At 50.9% G+C, this 24,571-nt stretch overlaps 9 protein-coding genes across 9 annotated transcripts; 4 read left to right on the top strand and 5 right to left on the bottom strand.

Moving 5' to 3' along the window:
- Positions 1-1,124: 1,124 nt before the first annotated feature.
- On the top strand, positions 1,125-2,974 carry HO173_003610 (uncharacterized protein; the record flags this gene model as incomplete). Its single annotated transcript, XM_037305535.1, has 3 exons — positions 1,125-1,463; positions 1,518-1,800; positions 1,857-2,974. 3 exons carry the CDS (start codon positions 1,125-1,127, stop codon positions 2,972-2,974), a joined length of 1,740 nt encoding a protein of 579 aa, XP_037167637.1.
- A 329-nt stretch (positions 2,975-3,303) lies between these two features.
- On the top strand, positions 3,304-5,487 carry HO173_003609 (uncharacterized protein; the record flags this gene model as incomplete). Its single annotated transcript, XM_037305534.1, has 2 exons — positions 3,304-3,319; positions 4,283-5,487. 2 exons carry the CDS (start codon positions 3,304-3,306, stop codon positions 5,485-5,487), a joined length of 1,221 nt encoding a protein of 406 aa, XP_037167636.1.
- A 443-nt stretch (positions 5,488-5,930) lies between these two features.
- Positions 5,931-6,881, bottom strand: HO173_003608 (uncharacterized protein; the record flags this gene model as incomplete). Its single annotated transcript, XM_037305533.1, has 4 exons — positions 5,931-6,095; positions 6,182-6,500; positions 6,598-6,812; positions 6,876-6,881. The coding sequence occupies 4 exons, from the start codon at positions 6,879-6,881 to the stop codon at positions 5,931-5,933; spliced, it is 705 nt and encodes a 234-aa protein (XP_037167635.1).
- Positions 6,882-7,192: 311 nt separating this feature from the next.
- HO173_003607 (uncharacterized protein) lies at positions 7,193-10,104 on the top strand (the record flags this gene model as incomplete). Its single annotated transcript, XM_037305532.1, has 2 exons — positions 7,193-9,659; positions 9,728-10,104. The coding sequence occupies 2 exons, from the start codon at positions 7,193-7,195 to the stop codon at positions 10,102-10,104; spliced, it is 2,844 nt and encodes a 947-aa protein (XP_037167634.1).
- Positions 10,105-10,501: 397 nt separating this feature from the next.
- Positions 10,502-13,749, bottom strand: HO173_003606 (uncharacterized protein; the record flags this gene model as incomplete). Its single annotated transcript, XM_037305531.1, has 8 exons — positions 10,502-11,206; positions 11,260-11,543; positions 11,596-11,643; positions 11,694-11,900; positions 11,949-12,376; positions 12,428-12,757; positions 12,807-13,579; positions 13,633-13,749. 8 exons carry the CDS (start codon positions 13,747-13,749, stop codon positions 10,502-10,504), a joined length of 2,892 nt encoding a protein of 963 aa, XP_037167633.1.
- Positions 13,750-14,246: 497 nt separating this feature from the next.
- HO173_003605 (uncharacterized protein) lies at positions 14,247-15,363 on the bottom strand (the record flags this gene model as incomplete). The annotated part of the gene is made up of 3 exons (XM_037305530.1): positions 14,247-14,423; positions 14,480-15,051; positions 15,123-15,363. 3 exons carry the CDS (start codon positions 15,361-15,363, stop codon positions 14,247-14,249), a joined length of 990 nt encoding a protein of 329 aa, XP_037167632.1.
- Positions 15,364-16,759: 1,396 nt separating this feature from the next.
- HO173_003604 (uncharacterized protein) lies at positions 16,760-17,418 on the top strand (the record flags this gene model as incomplete). Its single annotated transcript, XM_037305529.1, has 3 exons — positions 16,760-16,989; positions 17,070-17,260; positions 17,357-17,418. 3 exons carry the CDS (start codon positions 16,760-16,762, stop codon positions 17,416-17,418), a joined length of 483 nt encoding a protein of 160 aa, XP_037167631.1.
- Positions 17,419-20,183: 2,765 nt separating this feature from the next.
- Positions 20,184-23,465, bottom strand: HO173_003603 (uncharacterized protein; the record flags this gene model as incomplete). Its single annotated transcript, XM_037305528.1, has 7 exons — positions 20,184-20,284; positions 20,336-21,821; positions 21,885-22,231; positions 22,288-22,709; positions 22,856-23,201; positions 23,274-23,360; positions 23,417-23,465. The coding sequence occupies 7 exons, from the start codon at positions 23,463-23,465 to the stop codon at positions 20,184-20,186; spliced, it is 2,838 nt and encodes a 945-aa protein (XP_037167630.1).
- A 60-nt stretch (positions 23,466-23,525) lies between these two features.
- HO173_003602 (uncharacterized protein) lies at positions 23,526-24,182 on the bottom strand (the record flags this gene model as incomplete). The annotated part of the gene is made up of 2 exons (XM_037305527.1): positions 23,526-23,741; positions 23,802-24,182. 2 exons carry the CDS (start codon positions 24,180-24,182, stop codon positions 23,526-23,528), a joined length of 597 nt encoding a protein of 198 aa, XP_037167629.1.
- Between the last annotated feature and the right edge of the window lie 389 nt (positions 24,183-24,571).

The following is a 24,571-nucleotide window of genomic DNA, read 5'->3' as shown; positions in this document are numbered from 1 at the left end:
CGCCGCGTTCGGTACACGATGGCTCGTGTCATTGGGTCTGATACATAGCTCGGTCGCCCTTGCTACCCTTTGTGCAATGGGATGCATATTCACTCTACACACTAGGCAGTAATCATCTTAATCCCTTCATTATCCGCTTTGGTGGCTCTAGCACACTATTGAAAGCTTCAATCACCCGGAAACACACTTTTCTCTCGCCCCAAACTCCTCTGCTTGCTCCCAAGAAAGAGGTCCCAGACCACACTCGAATTTACACCAAGAGGGATCAATGATCATCAGCCTCCCCCTTTTAAGCTTGGAACATTTGGAAGAACCTTGATTGAAACCGCTCTCATATTGTGCCGGATGAGCAACACATCATCATCCTTTCATTCCCTTAATCAGTCTTTTGACCTTACTACCCTCTCTTAATTCCATTCTCCAAACGCCTCTGGTGCGTCTCCCGGGATATGCACTTTTTATTAATCCGTCCTTGTACGACACACCTCCCCTACTAGGTCATTTCTACATGGATACTTCCAAATTCATCACTAGCTCTCATTCTCCCTTATTCTGAACCACAACAAAAGGGAAAAGACAGTTGAAAAAAGCTTCATTGCTCCTGTCAATGAGGCTCATGGCCACCAAGCCACCGCATTCGTCGTCTTTTCCATCTCATTAACCTCTCTCCTTTTGCCCTTCACTCCAACCGCCCTTGCCTACACCAAGGCTTCACAGCTGAGCTGGGCTGCGGTCAGACTTACACCCCCTCTCAGCACGTTCATGAATACCCACGCCAAAAGACATCACACAAAACAATCACGCCACCATCAACCCTCAAAGCCGGAGTCACCCCTCTCAACCCCTCCTCTAACGACTTCTCATCCCCAAGAGCTGCTCCAATGCTACGCCTGCAGCGTCCTCCCTCCATGCCTTCAACACATTTGTCGGAACGTACCAATCTGAATAGTATCCTCCCTCCCTTTCCACCACGACGAGACTTCGATTGGGATTGGAGCAAGGGCAACGCTGCATCAAGAGCTGGACAGAAGTCACATCTGCCGTGCAGCCACTACTTTCCGGAAAGTGTGAGGGGGTGTGAGCTTCCAGGCAACGAACACGGACTCCGCACCCCACCAAGAGACATGAATGGCATGAACGGCAATCCACTATTAGCATCGAATGCTGAAGGAACACAATATAAGCGTGTGCCAGTCGTTGCATCAAATGCTCCTCCCTACCAGACATCTCTTACTACCCTCGACAACTCAAAGCAATCCAGCAACCGTCAGCCTTTCTACAATTCTTACTACTCTGCAACCCGGCCCCAAAGTCCGGTGCTACCTAAGAAGGATCATGCGGCGCAGAATGAGCAAACGGCTCGACGAAGGGCATCGAACGACAGCAACTCCATCGCTTCCCACCTTCAAATACCTGCATCGATCAATGACAGCAAAGGCAGCTTGCCTGAATTCGCAGCCCAGGTGAGACAATCGACCTTCTTGTTCCCCGTAGTCGTTTATACTGACAGTGCCCAGATAACCTGCTTTTTCTGGTTCGAGTCCTATTCTACCCTCCGTTTGGTCGAAGATGCACCATATGTCCCTAACCCAACAGGTCTACTCGTATCTGAGGCAATGCCTACCACAGGGTTTCGAAAATGGGTGACGACCATCCTTTCGATGACTCAGGTCTCTCAGAATGTTATCCTTCTGGCTTTGATGTTCATTTACCGGCTGAAGAAGTTCAATCCTGGAGTGAAGGGAAAGGTTGGGAGCGAATTCAGGCTTCTAACCGTTGCATTGATGCTAGGAAACAAATGTACATCCGCTTTGCTCTCAATGCAGTTTACTGTACAAAGGCTGACAAATTTGCAGTTCTGGACGACAATACATACACCAACAAGACTTGGGCAGAAGTATCAGGCATTTCTGTCCAGGAAATCCACGTTATGGAGGTGGAGTTCTTGAGCAATATGAGATACACTTTATTTGCCTCTGAGGAAGAATGGAAGGCATGGCATGTGAAGCTCGGCAACTTCTCTGACTACTATGACAAGGCATCTCGTTTCCGAATTGAGAACATGGCTCGCAATATGCCTCTACCAACGCCCCAGTTCAGTGGACACCCACATCTTCCATCGCCCCCAGCGTCACAGAACACTTCGCCGCCGTTCATGACAAACCCATCACCAGGGCATCCAGCACTCCCTCATCCACTATCCGTACCTCCATACCTCGCACCCAACATACCTTCGCCTGCGTTGCCAATGCCGGACGTTGACCTGAAACCCTGGTCACGAAAACGAAGCCTTGAAGACCACAGCTTGGAACCACCGGCAAAGAGGCTGTCTTCGTTGAATCCTTCGGCAGCTTCAAGCACGACTTTGACTCCCTCTACGGTGAAGAACACCACTCCACCTGTACCAAGGCTACCAATGCCGAATCTTTCAATATCCACAGCAAGCCAGCATGGCTCGTCCCCAGCACAGCTGCCAATGCCTTCAGGAAGGGCAATGTCGACTGTCTTCCCCGGGCCCAATCGCTGGCCGCAAAATGGTACGCTGCCGTCACTTCAGTCTTCAACCTACTTTAGCCAGACTGGCAGTGCGAGAAGTGGTTCCCCCTTGACTGGGCAGCCCAATAGGCAGTCTCCGTACGCCACTGGCCCCTCAACTCCTTCACCAACCTCTTTCCACTTTCCTCAAAATGCGCAGACGCCAAATGGTCTCTCACCTTCGGGATTCCCAGCACCAAGGAGTTCGCCATACAAACCTATTCGACGTGTAAATACGCTATTGGTTCCACCACCATCAGCGTCTCTACAAAATCAACCTCAAAACGTCTCATACGATCAAATGCACTATCAGCCACTAGGAAAACCTATCAGCGAGCAGAGACGAGGCGTCTTGCCATGTCTGCCCTTCGAGACCTGGTCGCAGGCGCATCACATGCATGATCAGAATTACCTTCCCCAACCGAATTTTGCCTCATAAGGCACCATCGGTCAAGCGTTATTTTTTCTATCCGTGCTCTTGGCTTGAGCAAAGTGCTTGCTCAAATCGTCTCGACACGGTCTTGCATTTTTTTGAGGTCATTTATACTTGCATAGCGTGGCGCTTCACCCGGGACAACAATAGCATTTTGGCATTGCAGCGAGCTGCCAGCTTTAACAGAGCGTGCCACGGCGTTATTTTGGTGGATTCGGCTACTATTCGAAATCCTAGCATCTCTAACCAGCTTGTAAATAGAGAGACACTCATATTTTCCAATTCCTGATGCAGAGCCTCCTTGAAAAGGGCCGATGTCTACACGGGTCTCAACCATGGCTCTGGGACAAGGTGAGGTGGATCTGGGCTAGAGAGAAGCCGAGCTCCATTGTCCCAAGACCTCGTGCTGTGTTTCAGCGACTACGACGTTTTCGTGGAGAAAACCAGAGATCTCTGCCTAGATAATCTTGAGCCACCAATTGGAATGTCTAGGATGGCGGCATGGCTTTCTATGTCTGAGTGGGTTGCCTCTCCTGTTGATCCCAAGTTTACATTTTCTTGCTCCTCCGGTCAACAGCACCTTCGCTTCTTTGACCAGAGAAATTCCTGTTCCCCCAAGTCTACAAACCACTCACCCAATCACCCACTGCAAAACATAAAATCTGCGGTGCATAAGCGCGAAAATCGGGCCAATCACCGTAAGCGCTGCGGGATGACGCAACTGCAACTTCGACGCCAAGCAACAACCTCTCCCACGCCAACAATGCAGGTCGCCGCACAGCATGCACAAGACTTTACTCCTTTGCTTCACAGATGGCTTTAAGGTATCTCCATAACTGTACCTACTGATTCAGGCTTTCAGTGATTGAGAGCAGGGCGGTGACGATACCTTCGGCGGCTTCCCAGGTTTGTCCTAAAACTCCAAGTCGCGTCGCTTCAAGTGTTCTTCATAACCCCTTTGAAGACTTTGTAGTATCTCTAGAAATTTTGAACTGTCTTGTTTGAGAGTATTATCCTCAGACTGAAGCCTAGTAATTTGCGAGTCGCGTTTCTCCAACAGTTTCTGAAGCATGGTAATCTATAAGTCGCATTCCCTCCAGAGCTTCACTGGGACTCGTGCTCGCTCTGATGCTTTGATTGTTTGACGTCTTCTTGCGTCGATTAGTGTGGGTTGAAGCCTTCTTTTGAGCGTGTAATTCCAGCCTGAGCGCAATCTCCTCAGGTTTGAGAGGATCTATTCGCTTCTCGAATTGTATACATCTGTCTCCGTCTATCGCCCGCAGCACTTGGTGTTCTAAATTGAGCTTGGTGTAGTCTTGATCCCTTTGACTTCTTCCTTCGATCTGCGCAAGGTCTGGTTTGAGAGTGTTATTCTGAATACAATCTTGATCGGGCACTCTATGGGCGGCATAGTTGCAGCGGAAACCCTCCTTACCATAATGTCGGACCCGACTGATCCTCTTCCGTCCACCTCCGCACAAACTCAGAAGACAACGTCAAAACCTGCACAGACAAATACACAGAAAGCATCACGTCCTTCCACTCCGCAGCCGCAGAAGGGTTATCGCCCTTCGACTCCCCGCCCTGACGGCTCATCGTTCATGTTCCGTTATATCCAGGGTCTGCTCGCCTTCGATAATCCCTACCTCGGCATCTCTCTGGGTGCCGTCGCCCACGGTGCTGAACAGCATTACAAGAATGCTTCGACCGCCTATAGTGCAATCTCCGAAGTTGCTGGCGTCCTCGGATATGGCTCCTCCAACAATAAGAACACCCCTAAATCACCACAGCAGCAACAGGCAAGTCGGAAGTTGCTGACACAAGGTGCCGACGCCATGTCCGCTTCAATGACGAATGCCACTGGCGATGCAGCGACCGTACCGGCTTGGCAGAAATGGGAAAAGTATCCTAGGTTTGCAGGTGCCGCCGGGGCAGTCGCTGCTGGAGGGGCGGCGGCGTATTTGAAGAGGGATACAATTATTGAAGGCTGGTCCTTCATTGGGTCTCATCTTGAGTTCGTGGGACGTCTGGCTAAGGGGAAAGAACTGAAAAGCCGGCTGGAGAGTATAGCCAAGCTGAATAAGGAGCGAGGCATCGGCTTCGCAGACCTCATCACCGGCCTCGGAAAGGGTGCTTCTCAGCAAAAGAAATCAGGCACCCCACTCGCCGGCGGTTTCGTCGAAATCGGCGCTGTCGAAGGCATGGCTCCGAACGGCAGGACTTTTTGCACCAGCCCCAAAAGCGAAAGAAATAGGAAGTTCTTCGAGGAAGCAAAGAACGACAAGGCGAGCGATGAGATGCAGGCTCGTATGAATATGTTCGGCGCGAGTGGGAATAGTGGATATTTTGCGCTGTGTGAGAGGGCGAAGGTGTTGGTTGCGAATTGGGTGGGGCCCGAAAAGAGTGCGTGGTATGAGGAGAGTACGCCTCTGAAGGCGACGGCGAGCAAGGGGTTGGAAGACGTGGAATTAGGCGATGGGCAGAAGGCTGGGGAGAAGCCTGTTGTTGTTGAGAAGTGACGCTTAGTATGAGGTTTGAACTGATGAGGTGGGTCCCACGATAGTGGAAGACATGCGTCTCTGGCCAGGAGTTCTTGGACTTTACGAGAAAGATGATAGAAGGAGTGGCGTAGATGGATGATACCCGTGCGATGGTTTTGGAAATACTCGTCCCTAAACGAGTAAACCCAAGCTCACTCACTGTCGGGATTCAGGATTACCACTCGCCGAACCGTGCAGAGGGACTCAATGGACGGAGAGAACTATTGGCTACGCTGTGAGAGGTCTCTTCTGGCATCTCGATGCCGGAACTTTCGAGCGAGACAGAAGAGGCCGTCTTAGGGGCCTCAAACGCTAGAGCAATTATGCTCACAAGTGCGTTTCTTGAATCCCGAATTGGCCTTCCCCCTTAGCCTTGAATGCTCATTACATGCAATCGTCTCCCATGTTTTTAACCTGCCATACTATCGCCGTAGACTATCCAATCGAGCTTGGAGATCATCATCGTCTGTTCCACCTCCACCGCCACCTGGTCCTCCTCCTCCTCCTCCTCCTCCACCGCCTATAGCTTCTGCGACTCGGCCGTCTGAGACTGCGGTCTTCCGGAGGCCGGAGGGTGTTTCGCCCATCTGCATTAAAAAAGTAAATCAGCCATCGGCCCTGTCTCAAAGCCCAGATACCTGCTCCCTGGATCCCATTCTAGGAGTACGCATACCGCCTGGCCCAAATCCACCCCAATCTCATCAAGTAGCTCCTTCACCACCTCCTCTCCTTCCTCCTCATCCTCTAACCCGGTCACGTCGTCTATCGCATCGTCCATCATCTCTTGTCTCTGATCCATGATGTCGTTTTCCTTTTCGAATTCCATGGCTATACGTTGTAGAGCAGGGAGGTTCATTTGCCGGTTCATGGATCCGAGGAGGGAGGTGGCGCCTTTCATGCTTTGCATCATTTGTTCGTTGGAGCGCACGGTCTGGATGCGGAGGGATATAGCTTGTAGTTGGGTGCGCATGGAGTAGAATTTTTGTATGTATCTAGGATGGGAGGGAGAAGGTTAACTTCCGACGGCGTCTCGAAAACCGTCTGAACCATTACAGGCAGAGATATCAGAGGGAACGTTGAGGTACATACCTCCTCGTCCTGACCAGATCTTTTGCTTGGATTTTACAGGCTCCCATTTGCCCATTCTTTGCGCTCTTCTTTATGTCTTGAACGAGCTTCTTCTCTTGATTCTCGAGCTTTACTCTCTCACGGTCGAGCTCTCTTTGTGTCTTCTCTAGAGCTCTCTGGTGTTTGCGTAGTCTTTCTGCCGGCGTCATACGCTTCCCGAAGGCCCATTCGACGATCTGGCAGAGAGATTAGCTGTGAGCTTTAGAGTTGAGCGGGGGGTTAGGAGGGGGGCTACTTACATTCATGTTGGCGGACAAAAACTGTTGCTGGGAGGAGACGGACGGGGAGGATTGAAGAGGAATAAGGGAAAAAAAGAAGTAGTTCAATTGAACAGAAGTACACTATGAGCTTGCTGCCTTACGAAGCTGTTGAAGCTTGATAGACCGCGGCCGGATGACGCTGCTTTCTAAAAAGGCGCTAGCGGCGGAACATGCCATTCGAAGGACGGCGGCGAATCATTTTCGCAAGCAATTACCAACAATGAACTCTTTCCATCACCACCTACCGATTTTTTTGAGCCTCACGTCTTCCTTACCGCTTTGATATATTCCTGATCATGAGTCAGGACCACCATCCTCGCGATGGCTCCGCTGGCTCTTCCTCCAGTCGCTCCTCACCTACTCCCTCATCTCCTCATCCACGGACGCCGCGTTATATGACAGTGGGCAATGGGTCGACTTCAGCCAGCGCGGCAGCATTAATGTCGACACTCGACCACGACTCAGGCTATGGATCAAGTATTGCTGGCGACAGCTATACTAATGATGGTAGCAAAGGGTGGCATCCAGGACTAACATCAGATCAACCCACACCAGAATTTACTTCGAGAATACCTGACGAGACGAATCCAGATGCAGACAAAGATAGGAGGATAATGGCCAGTCATGTCCACCAGCTATACTACAACCAAAATCGCGCTGCGCTCGGTCGCCAGATTACGAAGACGGTGGAGACCCTTACGGGTCTACAGCAGATGAACTCGAAATGGCCTGCGCAATACCCTTCTGTACGAGAGCCCCAAAAGCCAAAGTCAGATCCTAGACCCGGCTTCGCACATACTCAATCAACCGTCGCTGGTGGAGACATCCACAAAGGAAAAGACAATGTCCCTCTACGACCTGGTGCTCCACGCAGGGCTGCCACTTCCCTTGGCGAAGAATCGACCGCAGAGTCGAGTTCTGCAGCTGAAGCCCGGAAGCCTCAAGAGCCAGAAAGACTTATCACACCTCAATCAGCACAGGACTTCTCGGTACTGAAGTTGAACATGAATGTCCAAGGATTCACGCAGGCGGAGATTGCACATTCCATGAAGAAAGAGTCAATAGCATCTTTATTGGATGGGAGAATAAATCAGAGTATAAGGCATTTGTTACGGCTGCGGGATCGGATCGAGGATACCTCCAGCAAAGTCCTAGTCACAGGTGACTTGAATGCCGGTAAATCGACATTCTGTAACGCGCTGCTGAGAAGGAAGATCCTACCGGAAGATCAGCAACCGTGTACGAGCATTTTCTGCGAGGTCTTGGACGCGAAGGAGAATGGCAATCTAGAGGAGGCGCATGCAGTGCACAAGGACGCCACGTACAATCGGAATGACGAAAGCACCTATGATGTGTACCCTCTGCAAGACCTAGAGAAAATCGTCACAGACAATCAAACGTATACACAATGTAAGGTTTACGTTAAGGACATCCGGACGATTGACGAATCGTTACTCAACAACGGTGTTGTGGACATTTCGATAATAGACGCACCTGGTCTTAATTCAGATTCTCTGAAAACGACTGCGGTTTTCGCGAGACAAGAAGAAATTGACGTGGTCGTATTTGTCGTCTCCGCCGCCAACCATTTCACTCTCTCTGCCAAGGAGTTCATCTGGAACGCCGCACACGAGAAGGCGTATATCTTCATTGTGGTCAATGGATTCGACAATATCAGGGACAAAGACAGATGTGAGCGCATGGTCCTGGAGCAAGTTGCAAACTTGAGTCCAAGGACGTTCAAAGAGTCTTCCGAATTGGTACACTTTGTCTCAAGTAACGCAATTCCAGTCGCGCCTGCAATTGGTCCAGGTCCTCCCGGTGGTGACGGCGGCGGAGGTGGCAGCGGTAGCAGTTCTGGCCCTTCGAACGATTTCCCATCCCCGGCTGACGATGACGAGATGCTGGGTAAGCATGGCGAGCCTGGATCGCCTCCGAGGAAGGACAAAGGAAAGGAAAAGGAGAAGCTGCAGGATTTTGAGAAGTTGGAAGGCTCACTCCGACGATTTGTGCTCGAAAAGCGTGCTAAGTCGAAGCTCGCCCCTGCCAAAACCTATCTCCTCAATGTTCTCACCGATCTCAATTTGCTAGCCACCGTTAATCGCGATGTTGCCCAATCAGAGCTCGACCGCGTGTGGCAAGAACTTCAAGAGATCGAGCCAGCCTTCGAGAAATCGAAGAAAGCTCGCGCAGAAGTCAGCGATGATGTCGACAAGACAATCGAAGAGACATGCTCAGACATCTACAACAACACCCGCACCATCATCAACAACGCCATTTCCCAGGTTGCCGCCACTGATCTCGGTGTCCCATACCCTGGCCTTATGAGCGCCTTTCAATACGCCGAAGATGTTAAACAGGCTATGCTCGACCAGATTTCCCAAGCGGTCTCAATTTGCGAAGAAAAGGCCAAGCATCAGACAATTGGCAGCGTCAACACCATCAAATCTCTAGGCGTACTACATCTTGGTGACGAGTACAATGACTTGAATTTCAACTCGGATCGGATGTTCACAAAGAGACGAGACCTACTAGCCAGACAAGTCGATTTCGAAATCGAGTTTGCAGATTTCTTCGACATTAGCAGTCTCTGGGAACAAAATGAAAAAGTCGCAGGTACAGGCATGGCTTTGACGGTAGCAAGCGTGCTGGGTGGACGCATGATGGGCGGGTTTGGCTGGGTAGACGGAGCTGTCGGCGCCGCTAGGGTTATGGGAACGCAGAATATGCGGAGACTCATCGTTCCGGGTCTCATTGCAGCAGGTACGTCCCCTTTCCCCCTCCCATCTCCTCCTTTCCCAGAAGCTCGCGCTGACTGACTTGTGATACAGTGGTTCTAGCAACGACCTACACCCTCCGCACCATTCCCACCACACTCCCTCCTCGCCTCTCCCGCCGCATCTCCTCCACCCTGTCCGCTTTGGACTATACCCACACCAACGCCTCCCGCGTCTCCACCGAAACCCGCAAAATCCTCCGTTACCCTGCCGAAAACTTGCACGCTGGGCTTCAGCAAAGTGTTAGAGCGCTGGGGGAGAAAAGGGAGGAGAGGGTCAAGGTTAAAAAAGAGTCGGAAGTTGCGAGGAAGTATTTCGGGAATTTGGTTAGGGAGACGGGGGAGGGTCGGGGGAGGGTCGAGGATGTGGATCTGGAAGGCGCGCAGGTCCCGGGGTTGGCGGGGGGGTATGAGGAAGGTATGATGGTGTGAGAGATGAGAGAGATGGTCCACCTGATGAAGGGTCTCTTGCCTGGCGTTAGCGGGAAATGAACGCTGTATCCTTACCGAGGCAGGCGTTGTCAATTGATCACAGCGACGACCGGTGGCCGGCTTTTTAACTCCACACACTTTTTTTTGACCGTCATGAAGATGATGGCGCTCTTATGGAAGTGCGACGCGTGTTGACCAATAGAATCTTAGCTAGGAGCATTGACCAGGGATGAATATGTGACATGTATCGGACTATTTACCCCAAAACCAATCAAAGACGCAACATCATAACTCATGTCTCCGTAAAGGGTCTTTCGGACATCAACTCATTCGATCACAGACCTCCCATCCCTTATGTATATAGACATACCGCAAGCGACAAAGTCTTGGATGTGATTCAAAACTCCATCGCGCCTTCCCCAAACCCATCGCCTTTGTACCCACTATCGTTAACCAGCTTACCCAACACTTCAAGGTTGTTATGCGTTTCGGGCCCGAAGGCGCCAAACCACGGGTTATCCCCACCTTCCATACCGTCATTCCCAAGCAGTGGTTGAAGATCAAGTGTGAGCCAGTCCGAAGGGAAAGCCATGGGGTCATCACCGTTTGAATAGAAGGGTTGCTGTGGCTGGTTATGGTGTTGGTTTTGGTTAGGGGACTGCGTGAAAGTGTTGACGAAATTGTTGTTGGGATTGAAGGAAGCATAGTTGTTCCCAATGGGCGGCATAATGGATATATTGCTGTCGTGAGGGGAATTGTAGGTGCGAGATATACCTGCAAGCGGACCTTGTCTATCATCGTATTGGAATCGATCAGAAGGGTTAAAGTTCTTTGTGCCGGTTTGATACCCATCGGAAGCAAAGTGGGCTTGCTGCTCACTGAGATGGGTGGTACGCTTTGCTTGCTCTGGGGTAGATAGAGACCCCGGAGGTAGTCTGACAAATTGGGTGTTAATTGCTTTTATCAAGCTCTCGAGAACATCGGCAATGCGTAGGCAGAGATGAACGTCGTCGACTACGCTGGTACGCAAGGCTTTGACCGTATCTTTCAAAAGGCGCAGCGATACTGCTACTTCGTCCTCTTTCCCGCCGAGGGCGAAAGTCTGAAGGAATTGTGAGACGAAGGCAAATCGAATGGGCGAAAGGGCTCCTTTACCTTTAGAAGAAACATAGCAGCGGAAATGATTCGGAAATAAGTCCGCACAGGAGCATGCTTGAGATGGTCATCTGGGAGAAGAACGTCCAACACATGCCGTAAGACTGTTCTCGAGGAATCAATTACCTCTCGAATGTAAGGCTCGTTCCGATTGTAGACGCTTGCATAGGATGAGGACATGGTGGAAACGGGTGACTGCGGGCTTTCGCCTTGGGGAAGTGGATTGGCCTTCGCAGCCCAATGCTCCATCACAGCTTGAAGCGCCAGGGAATTGATGTAGAGAGCTGTAAGAGGTCAATGAGAGGAATTGATTATAATCGGCGTTTAAACACTTACTGATGTAATGATACTCGATCGAAAGGATGACTCTGGGGTATACTGGGACTGTGCTCCGTTAGTCAGGTCTAAGGTGTCTACGTAGATATGTAACTCACGATCCAGAGCGTTGAACCTTTTTTGCCATGAATAAAGGAGAGGCTGAAGTTGGTGAAGTTCTACGATGTAGGCTTCAGTCTGGACCAGCTTTGTGGTTTGATCTTTAGACGAGAATAGCCGGTCGTTGCAGTCTTTCATTATGATCATCAGCTCAAGCCAGCTTTGCTGAGTCCTGTCTACAGGATCCTTGAGCATGGTCGAGTCCACTGACATCATATCAGCGCAGCTGTAAAGCCCACCAACAGGACACATACCTGAGACAAAGCCTTCTTTCACACTCTCGATTGCGAACTGGTTGATCTGGTCTGAATACATGCTCGGAATCCCAAATCTGCCACTTGCTTGCGTAACAAAAACGTAGAGCATTCGCTCAATTCTGTCCGCTCGTTTATTGTACTCAGTCGCTCCACCTTTCCGTTTCACTATTCCATCAACAGAAAGAACCCCGTCGGAGTAAGTACCGAAGATGCCGAGCTCATATGCTAGGACGTATGACGTTCCAATAAGGCTCCAGCACATTCGGTCTGATCGTACAGCTGGCTCGCTCCACGTGGAGCCCAAATATAGGGCTTTTTCATCCGCAGGAGTATCAGCCTCATCTGCAGGAGCTAAGATGTCATCGTCATCGTCCCTGGGCGGAAAATGCATGGACCTAGGATGGAATTCGTTCAACAGAAGGAGGCTAAAGAATTAGTTAACCTGGTAAAGGAAGAACGAGACTGAGAACGAATACCTCTCAATAGTGCCAAGCGTTCGCAGTCCTCCCTTTCCAGAATTGGGCTGACCTGGTCTTCGGGTACCTGCGCCACAAAAGCCTCCTCCGAACTGCTCCTGTCCCCAGAACATGCGCGTGATCATATTTTGCAGGTACGACCATAGCCTCTCGTGGATCATGAATGATCGAGTCTTGCCCCCTGGGCCTGAGAGTTCCATGTATCGAGAAGCAATTGTAAGCACGGTGACTGTAAGCATTGGCTCATCATTGACAAGGTTTGAATAGGCTGCATGTGAATCGAACGCCGGCAGACTAATTGGGGTAAGAGGCGAATGGCATTTGTAGAAGCTGGGAATGTCAGCCTAGCCTATTTGAGCCAAATAAGGGACGTGCGTACTAATCGATGTACGATATTGCTTCTTTGGCGGTGAACCATCCAGCACGGACGAACCTCAGCCGCGACCACAGTCTGAGCGCTTCTATTGGGATAGGAGTGTCGTCAACATCTGCGTTGCTTCCTGAAATTGCTGGGTCTATATTCAAAGGATAATTCTGCCCTGCTTGGCCGTGTGACGAAGGCCCGGAATTGTATCTGCCATGCATGATGTTCGAAGTTCGCACGGACTGGTTTGTCGACCGTTCTCCTAGGCTTGCTGTATCTTTACGCTGCATATGCTCGCTTTCATCGGAAGCTTTAAGGAGCAGATGCAACGCATCGCCGGGTACGTTGATAGGGCTCTGAAATAGTGCGGCAGCAGTTTCATTGGAGACTTCCTGATCCTGGCCATCTGCGGCCTTACCCAGCTGTATTTTCGTAGCGTAAGGGCTGTCTTGCTGGAGAGGTCTCTGCCTGGGTAGATCGTATCCATCCAGAGGTGAGGTAGCAGGTAGAGGTCCCGAGGTCAACGACTGTTGGCCATTTGGTAATGATTGTTGATCGAAAGAGCCAGAAGTCCTAACACTCTTTTTTCTGGCAAGGTGTGCCGCAAACTCCTCGTCTGGTGGCCCGTCTCCCGCAGATTGGCCATCCTCGCTGTCGGCCTTCCGTTTTCTCCTGGTGGCGGAGAAGTAGCATTCCTTGGCTTCGCGACGACATCTGACACACGGAGGGTCGTGAGGTTCATCAACAGGTCCTAGGTCGCAGCGAACTTTTCTCTTCCTGCAAGGAATCTGCGGAAGCCTACATTAGCAAGCGTGGGGGATGTGGACAAGGTCGGCTATACGCAGGCTTGATAGGTCCTCTTATGCAGTGGTGATGCAGATATATCTCCAGCATGTGAGGCGTTTTGTGAGTTTCCGGAGATTGGATCTGCAAGCTGTTGCGGATCTGCATTTGCCATTGTCGTGGCTTGAGAAGCAGAGAAGGCAAGAGACGGCTAGCTGCGGAGTAGGATATCGAGGATGCGCCGTTAGATAAACCCTTGGCAGCTCGAGCTACTGAAACAAAGCTTTACAGCGACGACACTCGTTAGATATGGATAGCTGATGGAAGGGTTTCGCCGAGGAATCTGATGCCTTGTGCCGGTTGATGAAGTAAAGTAGTGAGATACTACTACAAAATTTTCTCGCTCTGCGGTAACTTGTCCCCCTCTCGGATCCAATCAAACCTCATTGAACAAGTAGTTCTTCTTCTACTGCTTATATCTACATAGTCCAGAACCTCAAATCTAAGGACTAGACCCGTTGTATTTGCGAAAATTAGGATTTGCCAATCGTCGCTCTTTCCATTGCCACATGGGCCATTACCAAGACGCCAACCCATGCCCCAGCTATCCGAAATAACTCCGTCGCCATGCTCGAACATTTTTCAAAGGAACATCCACGAGGTTTCTTCGGACTAGCCGCCATAGTTCGAATCGCGGAGGGGGTACGTGCTGCTTGCATACTCCGAAGTGCCGTCGTGATAGATGGTTCCCCGTCGGTCATCCTCAGGAAGGAGCTCCTTGACTTCCCAATTGCCTTGCTTCGTGCCGACGCTGAATTCAAGATCTTCCTTGGTAATGGAGTCCCAGTACTAGAAGTTTTGTAAGCGGTACTTCTACGCGAGGTTTTCTCTCCTCGTAAGCTTACCTTGTAGACCATCATGACTGCTAGGAGGTTGCATATTGTAGCGAAAAATAATCCGTCGAGGTAATGCGATACGGCGTTGCAGATAGTATCACTGAACACGTAGAGGATCACCTGGCCAATGACGAAGAAGAAAACCCCAAAGGAAATATCTCCGAGCGGCCAGCGATCTTGCAGGGTATTCGTAACGAGTATGATCTGCATGGCCAAGTAGATCAACAAGCATATGCCATTAATCAGGTACAGCACCACGAATAGGCCAACAGTGTTGGTTGGACCCAACCCAGCTCTCCCTTTGAACGTCAAGATGGATACTGCGCCTGAGATAACGAACATGCCGATCGAAGAGCCCCGGAGTAACCACACGGATTGCCTTGTTCCGTCTTCATACAGCTGAAAACCGACGAAGCCATTGATCAGGAGGCAAGTGCACAGGGCGGAAGTGAAGCCATTCTGCACGGCCACGAAGTAAGGGAAAGTGCTCGATCCCGGAGGTATGACTCCAGCGTCCAGTATCAATGAGGTCATGGTCAAAGCCATGTAAATGTAAAAGAAGGTGGTGATCTCTTTCCGACCTATATTTAGAAAGACCACTGGTCAGAAGGCATTCAGAAGGACGGGCAGGATCCAGGCCCGACTTCCTCACCGACAGCTGTAAATTTCGAGCGCACATGCAGCACCATGATAGCCGCCATGCCTAACGCCAATATGTGTATGAAATCGGTTGCAGCCTCGAAGATGATGGTGTTGGCCAGTTCAATGTTTCGGGCGTAGCAGGTTGCTTGGATGCCTGTCGTGCTGTTCGAAATAGGATTCGTAGGACCCACAACGGAGCACACTGGCAATGCACTCTTGCGACATATCGTCTCGAAATCTCCAAAGCCCATGGCTTCTTGGCCGCTTGGGGTGCGAAGGGCGGTGGTGACGAGGTGTCGTTGCCTCGAAAAGGTGTGGGGGTAGGGTAGGTTAGGTTGACGGCAAAGGCGGTGTGCTACTACGTAATGTGTAGCAAGGCGCAGACAGGGAGCGAGAGCAAGTGAGTAGTGTATGGAGTGTATGAAGAATGAAGGCAATGCGCCGTTGTAACGTCAAAAGTCAAAGAAAAGTTTGTTTATTGTTCAGGAGTCTGAGGAGTCTTGAGAGTTGGGGCCAACTCGGCCGAGAATCGTATTTGCGCTTACTAATCATATATTTTTAGCGTCAATCAAAACAAGCCCCGGGCTGCAGGCGCCAAGCACTCTTCCCAAAACCAAGTATTCCCCATAATCCCACTCAATCGCATGAACGTTACTTCCATATCCGACAAGCGACCCATCAGAACCCTTCCAAATTTGTTCTGAGCACGAGGCAACGTCCCGGCCAGCTTCAAAACTGGTCGTTGGGCATCCATCTGATCACGGTATGAGAGACGAGGTCCACAAATGGAGCCTGCTGCCAGCGGTCTGTGCATGCAACGTTCAACCTGGGCGCGCGCGAGGCTCAAGCACCTCGCCTTCGTGCATGCACCATTCGGCATTGACAGGCCCATATCATTTCACTGACGCCTTCTGCATGTCGACCAGAGGCTCGGATAGATCTATCCTCCTTTTGGACATTCTCATACGGAGCTATGAGGTCACTTGGCCTCTCTAGCTGGCTAACAGAGGGGGGAGAGAGGTCTATCAAGCAAAAGCTACGGTAGCAAGCCTGTTTCAGCTGATATGAGAATAGGTTGCTGAATGTGAGAATTTCAACACGTTGCGGATATCAGACATGCTTTACTATGACTTGCCGCCTCCGAATCTTGACCAAGACTCCCCCCCCCCACACTGAGTCACCTCGCCAGGTCCCGAAACGTTCAACCCGGCTGTACCCCAGTTTCCTTCAGCTGTTTGACAGCTGCGATGATCCTACTACCACTTTTAGCCTTGTGCTTTGATGCGCTTCAATTCAATAGGTCAAAGATGCTCATGAGGATCTCAATCAAGCTGTCCGGCGTATTTTAGGTTACGAGGTTTAGGTTTGATCACGATTTCTTTTTCGAATTGCAGGCCCAAGCTTCAAGGAGGTTCTTAGTCGCTTTGACCGCCTATGAGCGTTAATGCTCCATAACTCTCGTTTCTGATACTTTGCGCGAGCTACTGGCCATTATACTCCACGCCAACGATAGATTACCCTTCGTTGCTCGGGTGGTACTCGGATGATGCTGGAGCGCAAATACATGCATGCTTGTTTTTTCCCCTTGCGACATAAACGGCGAAAAATTTCATGGCGCCGCGATCTGTTCAAAGCTCATACTTAATCATGTCATCTTCTACCAAATCTATATTCAAAAGCATCGTCTCCCGGGAAAGTCAGAAAGATGTCGCCATTCTTCCCAACACGGCCTGTATCCTGATCACCAGAAGTGAACCGCGACTCCGACATACAATTCTCTTAGAAGCTAGTGCGCCAACAGATACAGTGGTCAACCTGCCCATTTGGTCTTCAACAGAAATCGAACTTTTAGCTCCCCAAAGTGCAGGAGGACTACGGTGCGTTTGTCCGCCCAGTTCTCACAGTAGGAGCACTGCAGCGCTATGAATTCATAGTCTCTGTGCTAATACCATTCCAGATCACGGTTTCGATTCAGATCCCTGCTCCCCCGTCCGCAAGCCCTCGTCAACATGTGCGAATACACACGCAACTACTACGTCTACTCGAACTGTACGGACCCAGCCATGCACTTCACTAGAACCTCGACGGAAGGGAATGCAAAGAAGAAATGCGCCAAAGCACCTCACGAGCGTTTCATTGTGGTCTCGGGTACCTGCAATATATGTCGGTAGCAGGTACACTCGTCACGCCATGCACGAATCAAGGGGTAGAGAGCCTTCTGGGAGCGCTTGCTCGTCTACTCAGGACCTCCAGGGTCGCAATCACCACCATTCAGGAAAGAGGGTGCCGGCGACGTCGAGGCCTAGATGCTGGGCAATTTCATCATTTCCCAGGCTCACATGAGGCATGGAGGCCGCGAGCCTTAGACTTTGGACATGACGGAGGAACGTCCGTGCTCGGCTTGCTTGCCACCAACTCTAACGAGGCGGACGATCGAGATTGGAGAATGGAGAGCGCGGGTGGTTGGATTTCTTCGGCAATTGTCTGTCGGCCTCGTGGGCTTGCAAGGTTTACCCCGGTGCTTGATTATGTTCGCTTCTTTTTCACAATGTCACACATTCCGATGATCACTCTTTATTAGTATTACGCGCTGTACGGTTTGTCGGTCGGCAAAAGTGAAGTCAGGCATATACCCTCGGAATCTTTACGTCGTTTAGAGCTTGATACCTACCTCCCTATTCTCTTGACCGAGCGTCTTTTCAAGAATTTTGACGCCGAGGCCTTTTACAGCGTCATGTCGCGTGGAATTTAGGCTAATTGTGTATTTTATCATGTGCATCGTCCCGCTTCTAGCACGTGCGTTTTTTGTTCCCTCCCACTTTTTGGATCGTCCTTGGATCCCGCCTCGCTGGGACGCGTTCTACCGTCAGACAGGAGAGAACCCTGCCTAAGAGTCCCTGCATATCTCTTAACTCCGAAACTTGAGCTCCGACTCCAAGGTCTTTAGGACATGACAAAATGATGAGATAGGTACTTGAACCTTGTCACCTAATTAAGTACCTCGGCTTTTTGAGTCCCATCTCTCCTTTCACAATCGTAAAGTCATCTTTCTCTATAAGCATCATATGTGTTCCATGTAAGATTTATAGCGTCAGAGCCCCGTTGCACTTGAGTTACAGTATCCATACCACTGCCACCCAAATCTCGGAGATTAAAGCAATGCATAGCGTTGGGTCTGGCCTATCTATCCTAAAGCTTTCCCAACTCTCGCCTCACCGCTCTCCGATCAAGGACACGAGAGATGCGAACCATGTCGCTGGGTCTGCTGCCCTTTTACATTGCCGGGTACCTTTTTCCTCGCTAACCTATGAACCGGCGGTCACATGCATCCGGTACCATGACCCACGCATCCTTGAAACTGACCCGACCCTTCCCATCCTCTTCCCAGACCTTTTCCACACCAAATTCATTCACGACGGTATAACTTTCATTCTTCCATTCGGTAAAAGTGAAGACCCGACCTTCCATCACGCTGTCCGCCACATCCCTTCCACACCGCTTCTTCCGTATCATCCTCGCTTCTCGCTTTCACTTTCCGCTCCCTTTGCCCGTTGCCCAAAATAGTCCGTCCGGCAGGACCCTTTCGACTCTTCCTCCTCCTCCTGCTCACGTCAAGCGCTGCCCGTACCGTGGTTCTGCTTCCGATTAGCATGGAATCTAGGAGCGTCGATCATACCTCATCGGTTGGCGCTCGATCCATGAAGCCACGAGCTCCAAGTCCGAGCAGTGTACTTTTCAAAACGTGAGCTTTTACAAGGCGGCCGTGCCTGCAACTTGACGCTACCGGTTCCCCCCCCCCCGACTCATATTCCCCAAGTCTGAAAAAAGTGGCCATCAGGCCCCAGCATCAAACACCCTCCCTCGCCTCTTCCGCACGAGCCAGCCGGCGCATTCGCGAAACGATGCCAAAGCTGCTCGGGTGGAAGACCGGAACGACGAATGCCCATCGTTTTCGCAATCCATCGAATACCCGTCTAAAATCTCCGCCAGCGCAAAACCACCCTCACCGTAGACCCTCCCCGGATTGCCCGTGAGGGCGGAATGAGCTACAGCTTCATCGCCCATCTCCTTCCTTCCCATCTATGCATCCCCTAAGCGGGCACAGTCTCGCTTCCTCGCCTCCGTTGAATCATTCCCTATCATCAAGAAAGTAGAGAGAGCGCTGCGTATACCACTCCGAAGTGTTCGGCAGCGCCACGGTTCGTGGAAAGGGTGACGGCCAAGTGCCGCGGGCGTGATGGGACGGAGGTACGGGCAAGGGAAATCCACGATGGAAATCCAAGGTGAAGAAAGTGCCAAGGGGAGAAGGAGTACGGGTTACCGGGTGGGTACATGTTCTCGGTGGCGGGGTAAGCAGCCGTTTTCGACTCAACTAAACTAATACACTCGACGGTGCGTGAGACACAAATTGGATTTCGAAAACGAAACCTTGGGTGGTCTGCAACATGCCATGTGGATCCCTGAGTGGCTGCTGGTATCTTTGTTTATGCGATAGCTGTGGATGTTTTGCGAAAGCTGTGGAAGTGATGCAGGAAGAGTCCAGAGACGTGCCGGGTGCGGGGGAAGCCAGGTGCTCGTGAGGTTTTCGACAAAGGTGATAGCGTGCTTGGAAAGGTGGAGGCGCACTGAGATGTGTAGTGTTCTGTGACCAATAGGCGATGAACAGCGGCGAAGTCCTTCCTTGTCCTCAAGCCCATGCTTTGAGAAATGAAAGGGTGACGTGTTCTGCCTTGTCCTCAAGCCCATGCTTAGAGAAGAAAGGGTGAAGTGTTCTGCCTTGTCCTCAAGCCCATGCTTAGAGAAGAAAGGGTGAAGTGTTCTGGGTTGGTGGAGACGGCGACGTGAACCGTCCAGAACTGCGACTCTCGGTGTCATGGCTAGCCAGAAAGTGCAACATTTGGCAAGATGCCAGGAACACTTCAATGTATTGTTCAAGTACAATCTATACTAGCTATCTGAAGTTGAAGCTATCTCTGTAAGCAGTACGCGATGGCTGACAATAGCAAGTGCAAGGTGCAACGAGAGGCACAAACCACAGACACTGGAATTACCGTCCGCAAAAGCAGGATCGCTACTCCATCTGATCACCTCTACAAGGATATTTGGTCAGGAGAACACTGCCTTCGGCCAATGGAGACCATGACTCAAATCCATCCCATTGAACATCCATCGCTGCAGTCAAAGTTAGCATCCCGGTCTTGACTTTGCGAAAACTGAACTTACTAGTGGGGAAAGGCCACCAATCGCTCCAGTCCTTCGTCATAAACACCTTAAACGGCCCGTTGACAGTCTTACTCTTCAGCTCCCCTCCGGCTCCGGGTGCGCGGCGCAGATTCTTCAACTGGGCGAAGACGCGAAGCTGGGCTGCCATGGCTGTCTCAACGATCGGACGACCGATACAGCCATGTGGGCCCCATCCATGGTGGATGTACTTGTCCAACGGCCGGGTGAGGTCGATAACCTGCGGATTAGGAAACACCGTCGGGTCTAGGCTGGCTGTCGCGAGGTTGACGAAGATTCGGTCGCCCTTCTTTACCCGGACAGAGCGGTTGCCATCTTCAATCGTGGTGTCAGCGTCTGCAATACGTGTGAGACCGAAGGCCGGTGTATTCAAACGGTAGCCTTCAAGAGCGTATCGTTTGAGCTGTTCGAATGCCTCGGAGCTGTCGGATGCCGCGAGCTTTTGGATGGCTGGCCAGTGACTTTTGTAGGGGTCAGAGAGATAGAGGTCCAGCATCTGGGCAAAGCCCTGAGCTTGAGTGGCGACAGCTGCGGCAGCCGTAGGGATAATAGTCCAGGTGACCTCGTCTACACTCTTCCCACCGGCTTCAAGTCTTTCGAGGAGACGGACACCATAATGGATCAGAAAACTCGCTGCGGGGCCTTTTCCGGCCTTGTACTCGAAGAGATCAAGAGCATCCAAAGCCTCACTGGTAACATTTTTTGGTAACGCTGTTTCACATACCAATCGAACGACACGGCCTAGTTCTTTCGCGGCATCTACAGCCGCAACCTTGAGCGCAAATGAACTCGGAGAATCGAGGTCCACGAATATATAAGCAAAAACGAAGGCCAAGTGATTGTAAAAATCCAGGTCGATGTAGGTGCCTTTTCCGTAGCTCGAGTCAAGCATGGGTATCTTGAACATGTAAGCAATAAAATTTGCGTGCGAAGCGTTCCCGACGAGTCGAACGGCATCAAGTTGGTAGATCTTCCCAAGCTTAGCGCTATTCTGGCGTACCAGTTGCATGGTCAGAGTCTCGTAGAACTGCCGGATCTCCTCCAAACCGTCAGGAGGTTCGTAAAAGGCATTGTGCACAAACCCCTTTTGTCTTGCACTGGCTCCAGAGTCATCACCCAGCATATAGTCGCGACCGGTCAAACATCGGATGCGAGGACCCCATGGGACTTTGAACTTTGCCTGATCATCGAGCACGCTCGTGACTCCGGTCCATGACGCAATGGGGATAGGAGGGTCGACGGAAGATGGCGGACTGAAGTCATAATCGTCATCTTTTCCTAAGGTCTGAAGTATTTTGCGAGTCTCGCTTGGAATGGTGAAAGGGAACATCGCATAGACTGAGTTGTCGACGTAAAAGCCAGGATATGCCCTCATTAGCAGCTTGTAGATCACGCCTCCGCCAGCAACTTGAGGGTCAGCAGAGGCTTGTTTGTAGCCCCAGTGGGTCAGAGACCCGGGAGTGTAATCCTGCATAAGGTCAGTTGGTGGGCGTTCGATGCTTGCTGACCAACATATGCGAGGGAATTATACCATAGTGTAGTATCGATCACCCCGAATCAGAGCCACGGTATTCAAGAGAATTGCCTTCGACACAGTGGAGCCAGGGCACAATCCTTGACCTATTGTATCTGGAAGTGTCGCTTGTTCGGCGACAATTCCGGGGTAGAGTTCCACTAATTCGACTTTGTCATAAAGTTTCTCCAATGTTGCCGCAACATCTGGATCTGAGTTGATCTCGATCCAAGTCTCATGCGGTTTAAGTTGGAAGAACTCTCGAAGCTCATTGAGCGTGGCCACTTTCCAACTTCTCGCTTGCTCCATGCCGAGTATCTCGACAGCCTTCATGATTGCTGGGACATTGCAGGCACCGAAAGCCCCTAAAAAATACCTCCAGTTAACGGTAAGAACCCCGTCATTTGATATGTGAAAGTACCTGCAACGTCTTCTGTGCTCTCTTGAAGAAGCTTCACGAGCTCAGCATCTTCGAAGCTCCCGTTTGCTTGCCTCTCCAAATTCCCAAAAGCCCTCTTCCCTGGATCTGGATTCACGCCGTGTTCCCATCTTCGGAGGCCTTCAATAAAGGCTGGCAGTGACAATGTTGCCGGATCGTCATTAGGAAAGACATCTTTGTAGAGATCATGGGCCCATACTTCGTCCTTGGCACTCATGGCGGTGTGCCATCTGTAAAACATATTGAACTCGACGCTGACTTGGTTTCCAGTGGCGGATGGGACTGTTGTCTTCCCAAAGTCAGCCAGTGGGTCAAGGTTCCAGGTCGATTTGCAACGATTCAAATTCAGGATCGTCTTGAAATAGTCGCCGATGATGATATGTACGTAGAGTCCGCAAGTTATGCTGGGGCCTCAGTCAGTAACGGTGCAGTTTGGGTAGGATGATGAAAGACGGAGGAGTCCACCGTCATGGTGACCTTCACGTAACTTCAGGAATGACATGGCACTCCCCCCTGGTTTGTATACGACACAAGGGGAAAGGATACTCACAGTCTCCCGACTTGGAACAGATCATTTTCACGCTTCTTCATCGCAGCCTTGTAGAGTTCATCTTGAGCAGACTCGACGGGAAGACTGAATCTGCCGCCCTCGTTGATGTCTGCTAGTTCCTCGACCACATAGTTGTGGAAGCGGTTGAACGAGACCAAAAGAGCACAGACCCCCGGTGGAAATCCGAGGACTCTGACCTCCGAAAATGCGTCAGGCTTCAGCTTTCCATCCACGAAGGTGCGGACAGCAGCTTGTTGCTCTTCGTCGTGGCCATACAGAGGCCCAAGGTCCAGGTAAGAAGAGCTGTCAACCTTGTTGTAGTCATGCTCATTCGTACGAAAGACATCTGATGTATGGTAAGCATCCATTAGCTGAAGGGTAGGAAGCATTTGATCCCTGAAAGAGGGGTGGGTCTTACCATGGATAATGATTGTAGTGAGGTAGAATAGCATACTGGAGATCTTGCTAGGATGCTCTTTCGGAGGCCCATCTCGAGCAAACAGAGCTGTTTGGAATTAGCCCAGCACTCAAGCCTGCCTTTGGTAAGGGGAGCAGCTATACCGTCAAAGATCAAAGACGGGTCAGGAAGAACAGCAGGAAGCACCGTCATGGGTGTGACACTGCGTGCATAGGCGGACCCAGCTTTCCCAAGATTGGGGTAGATGACACTCTACACCTTGTCAGGATCTCTTTTCTGGTGGAGAGGAACTGGGATACTTGCATTGTTTGACCCATCAGCGGCACGGTACTTGTACTGGTCTCCCAAACGTGTGAGTGGTGGATGGTCGAGGGTTTCCCATAGATTCTTGACCAATGCCCCAGCGATAACGTTACCACCTTTCGATTCTTCAGGTATGGATGCAGCCAGTTGAACAATACGCTCAACCTATTGTTCACTTAGTAACCTTGTAAAGATTTATACTAGACAGAATCGTTGTCAACATACTAGGGGGTTCTTGTGATCGATTGAGCCGCTATGCAAATATGCCTGGATGGCAGAGATGACCACACCGACGTCTTCTGGTAATTTCATGTCTTGGGCGTGTAGCTCAATGAGTACACCTCGTAGGAGGCCGTGATCGATGGGTGCATCGAGATCGCTGGTAGAGGTGAGGTGATCTGCTCCGAGCGTCTGTCGAATTATCTCAGTGAGCTTTTCCATAATGGTCCGAAGGTCATTTGGGACTGTGGGAATTGAAGCAACGCTTGGACGATGACTCTGGTCAGGCGAAGAAAGAAGGTCAATTTCCATGCCATCGTGTGCAGCATCGTCGATTGCCATGTCGTGGGTAACCCCGTTGGGGGCTGATGCAAGGAATGATGGCATGGTGGGAGGATGTGAATGAGATGAATGAAGAGAGGAAGAAAAGGAAGTACGAGATCCGCAAGCAGTGGTCGGAGAAGAAGGTTTTGCGTGGATGAAGGGGAGAGATAATACAGGATGGTATAGACAAGGCGAGACTCAGCAGGGACGCTTGGAGAGGGAAGGTAGGAGGCGAGATTTGATGATGTAAACCTCGCTTGTGGAGGTATTTAGGAAGGTACGAGGAAGAGGTATCCCTCAACCCCCAGTATGAGAGACAAAGCAGAGCCATTCACCCAAGGAGACTCGGAGATGTCTTCCTTTGCTTTCAGCATAGCATTACGAGGAGACACAGAAGCCAGCCCTATCACTTCGAAGCGTAACCGCCTCTCCCTCATTCACTGAGAGCAGTT

Source organism: Letharia columbiana (genome assembly GCF_014066305.1).
Source record: "Letharia columbiana isolate WasteWater2 chromosome Unknown Sc0000009_s0, whole genome shotgun sequence".
NCBI classification, from domain to species: Eukaryota; Fungi; Ascomycota; class Lecanoromycetes; order Lecanorales; family Parmeliaceae; genus Letharia; species Letharia columbiana.
Note: the sequence above shows the minus strand (reverse complement) of the source record. Positions and strands in the feature narration are given on the sequence as shown.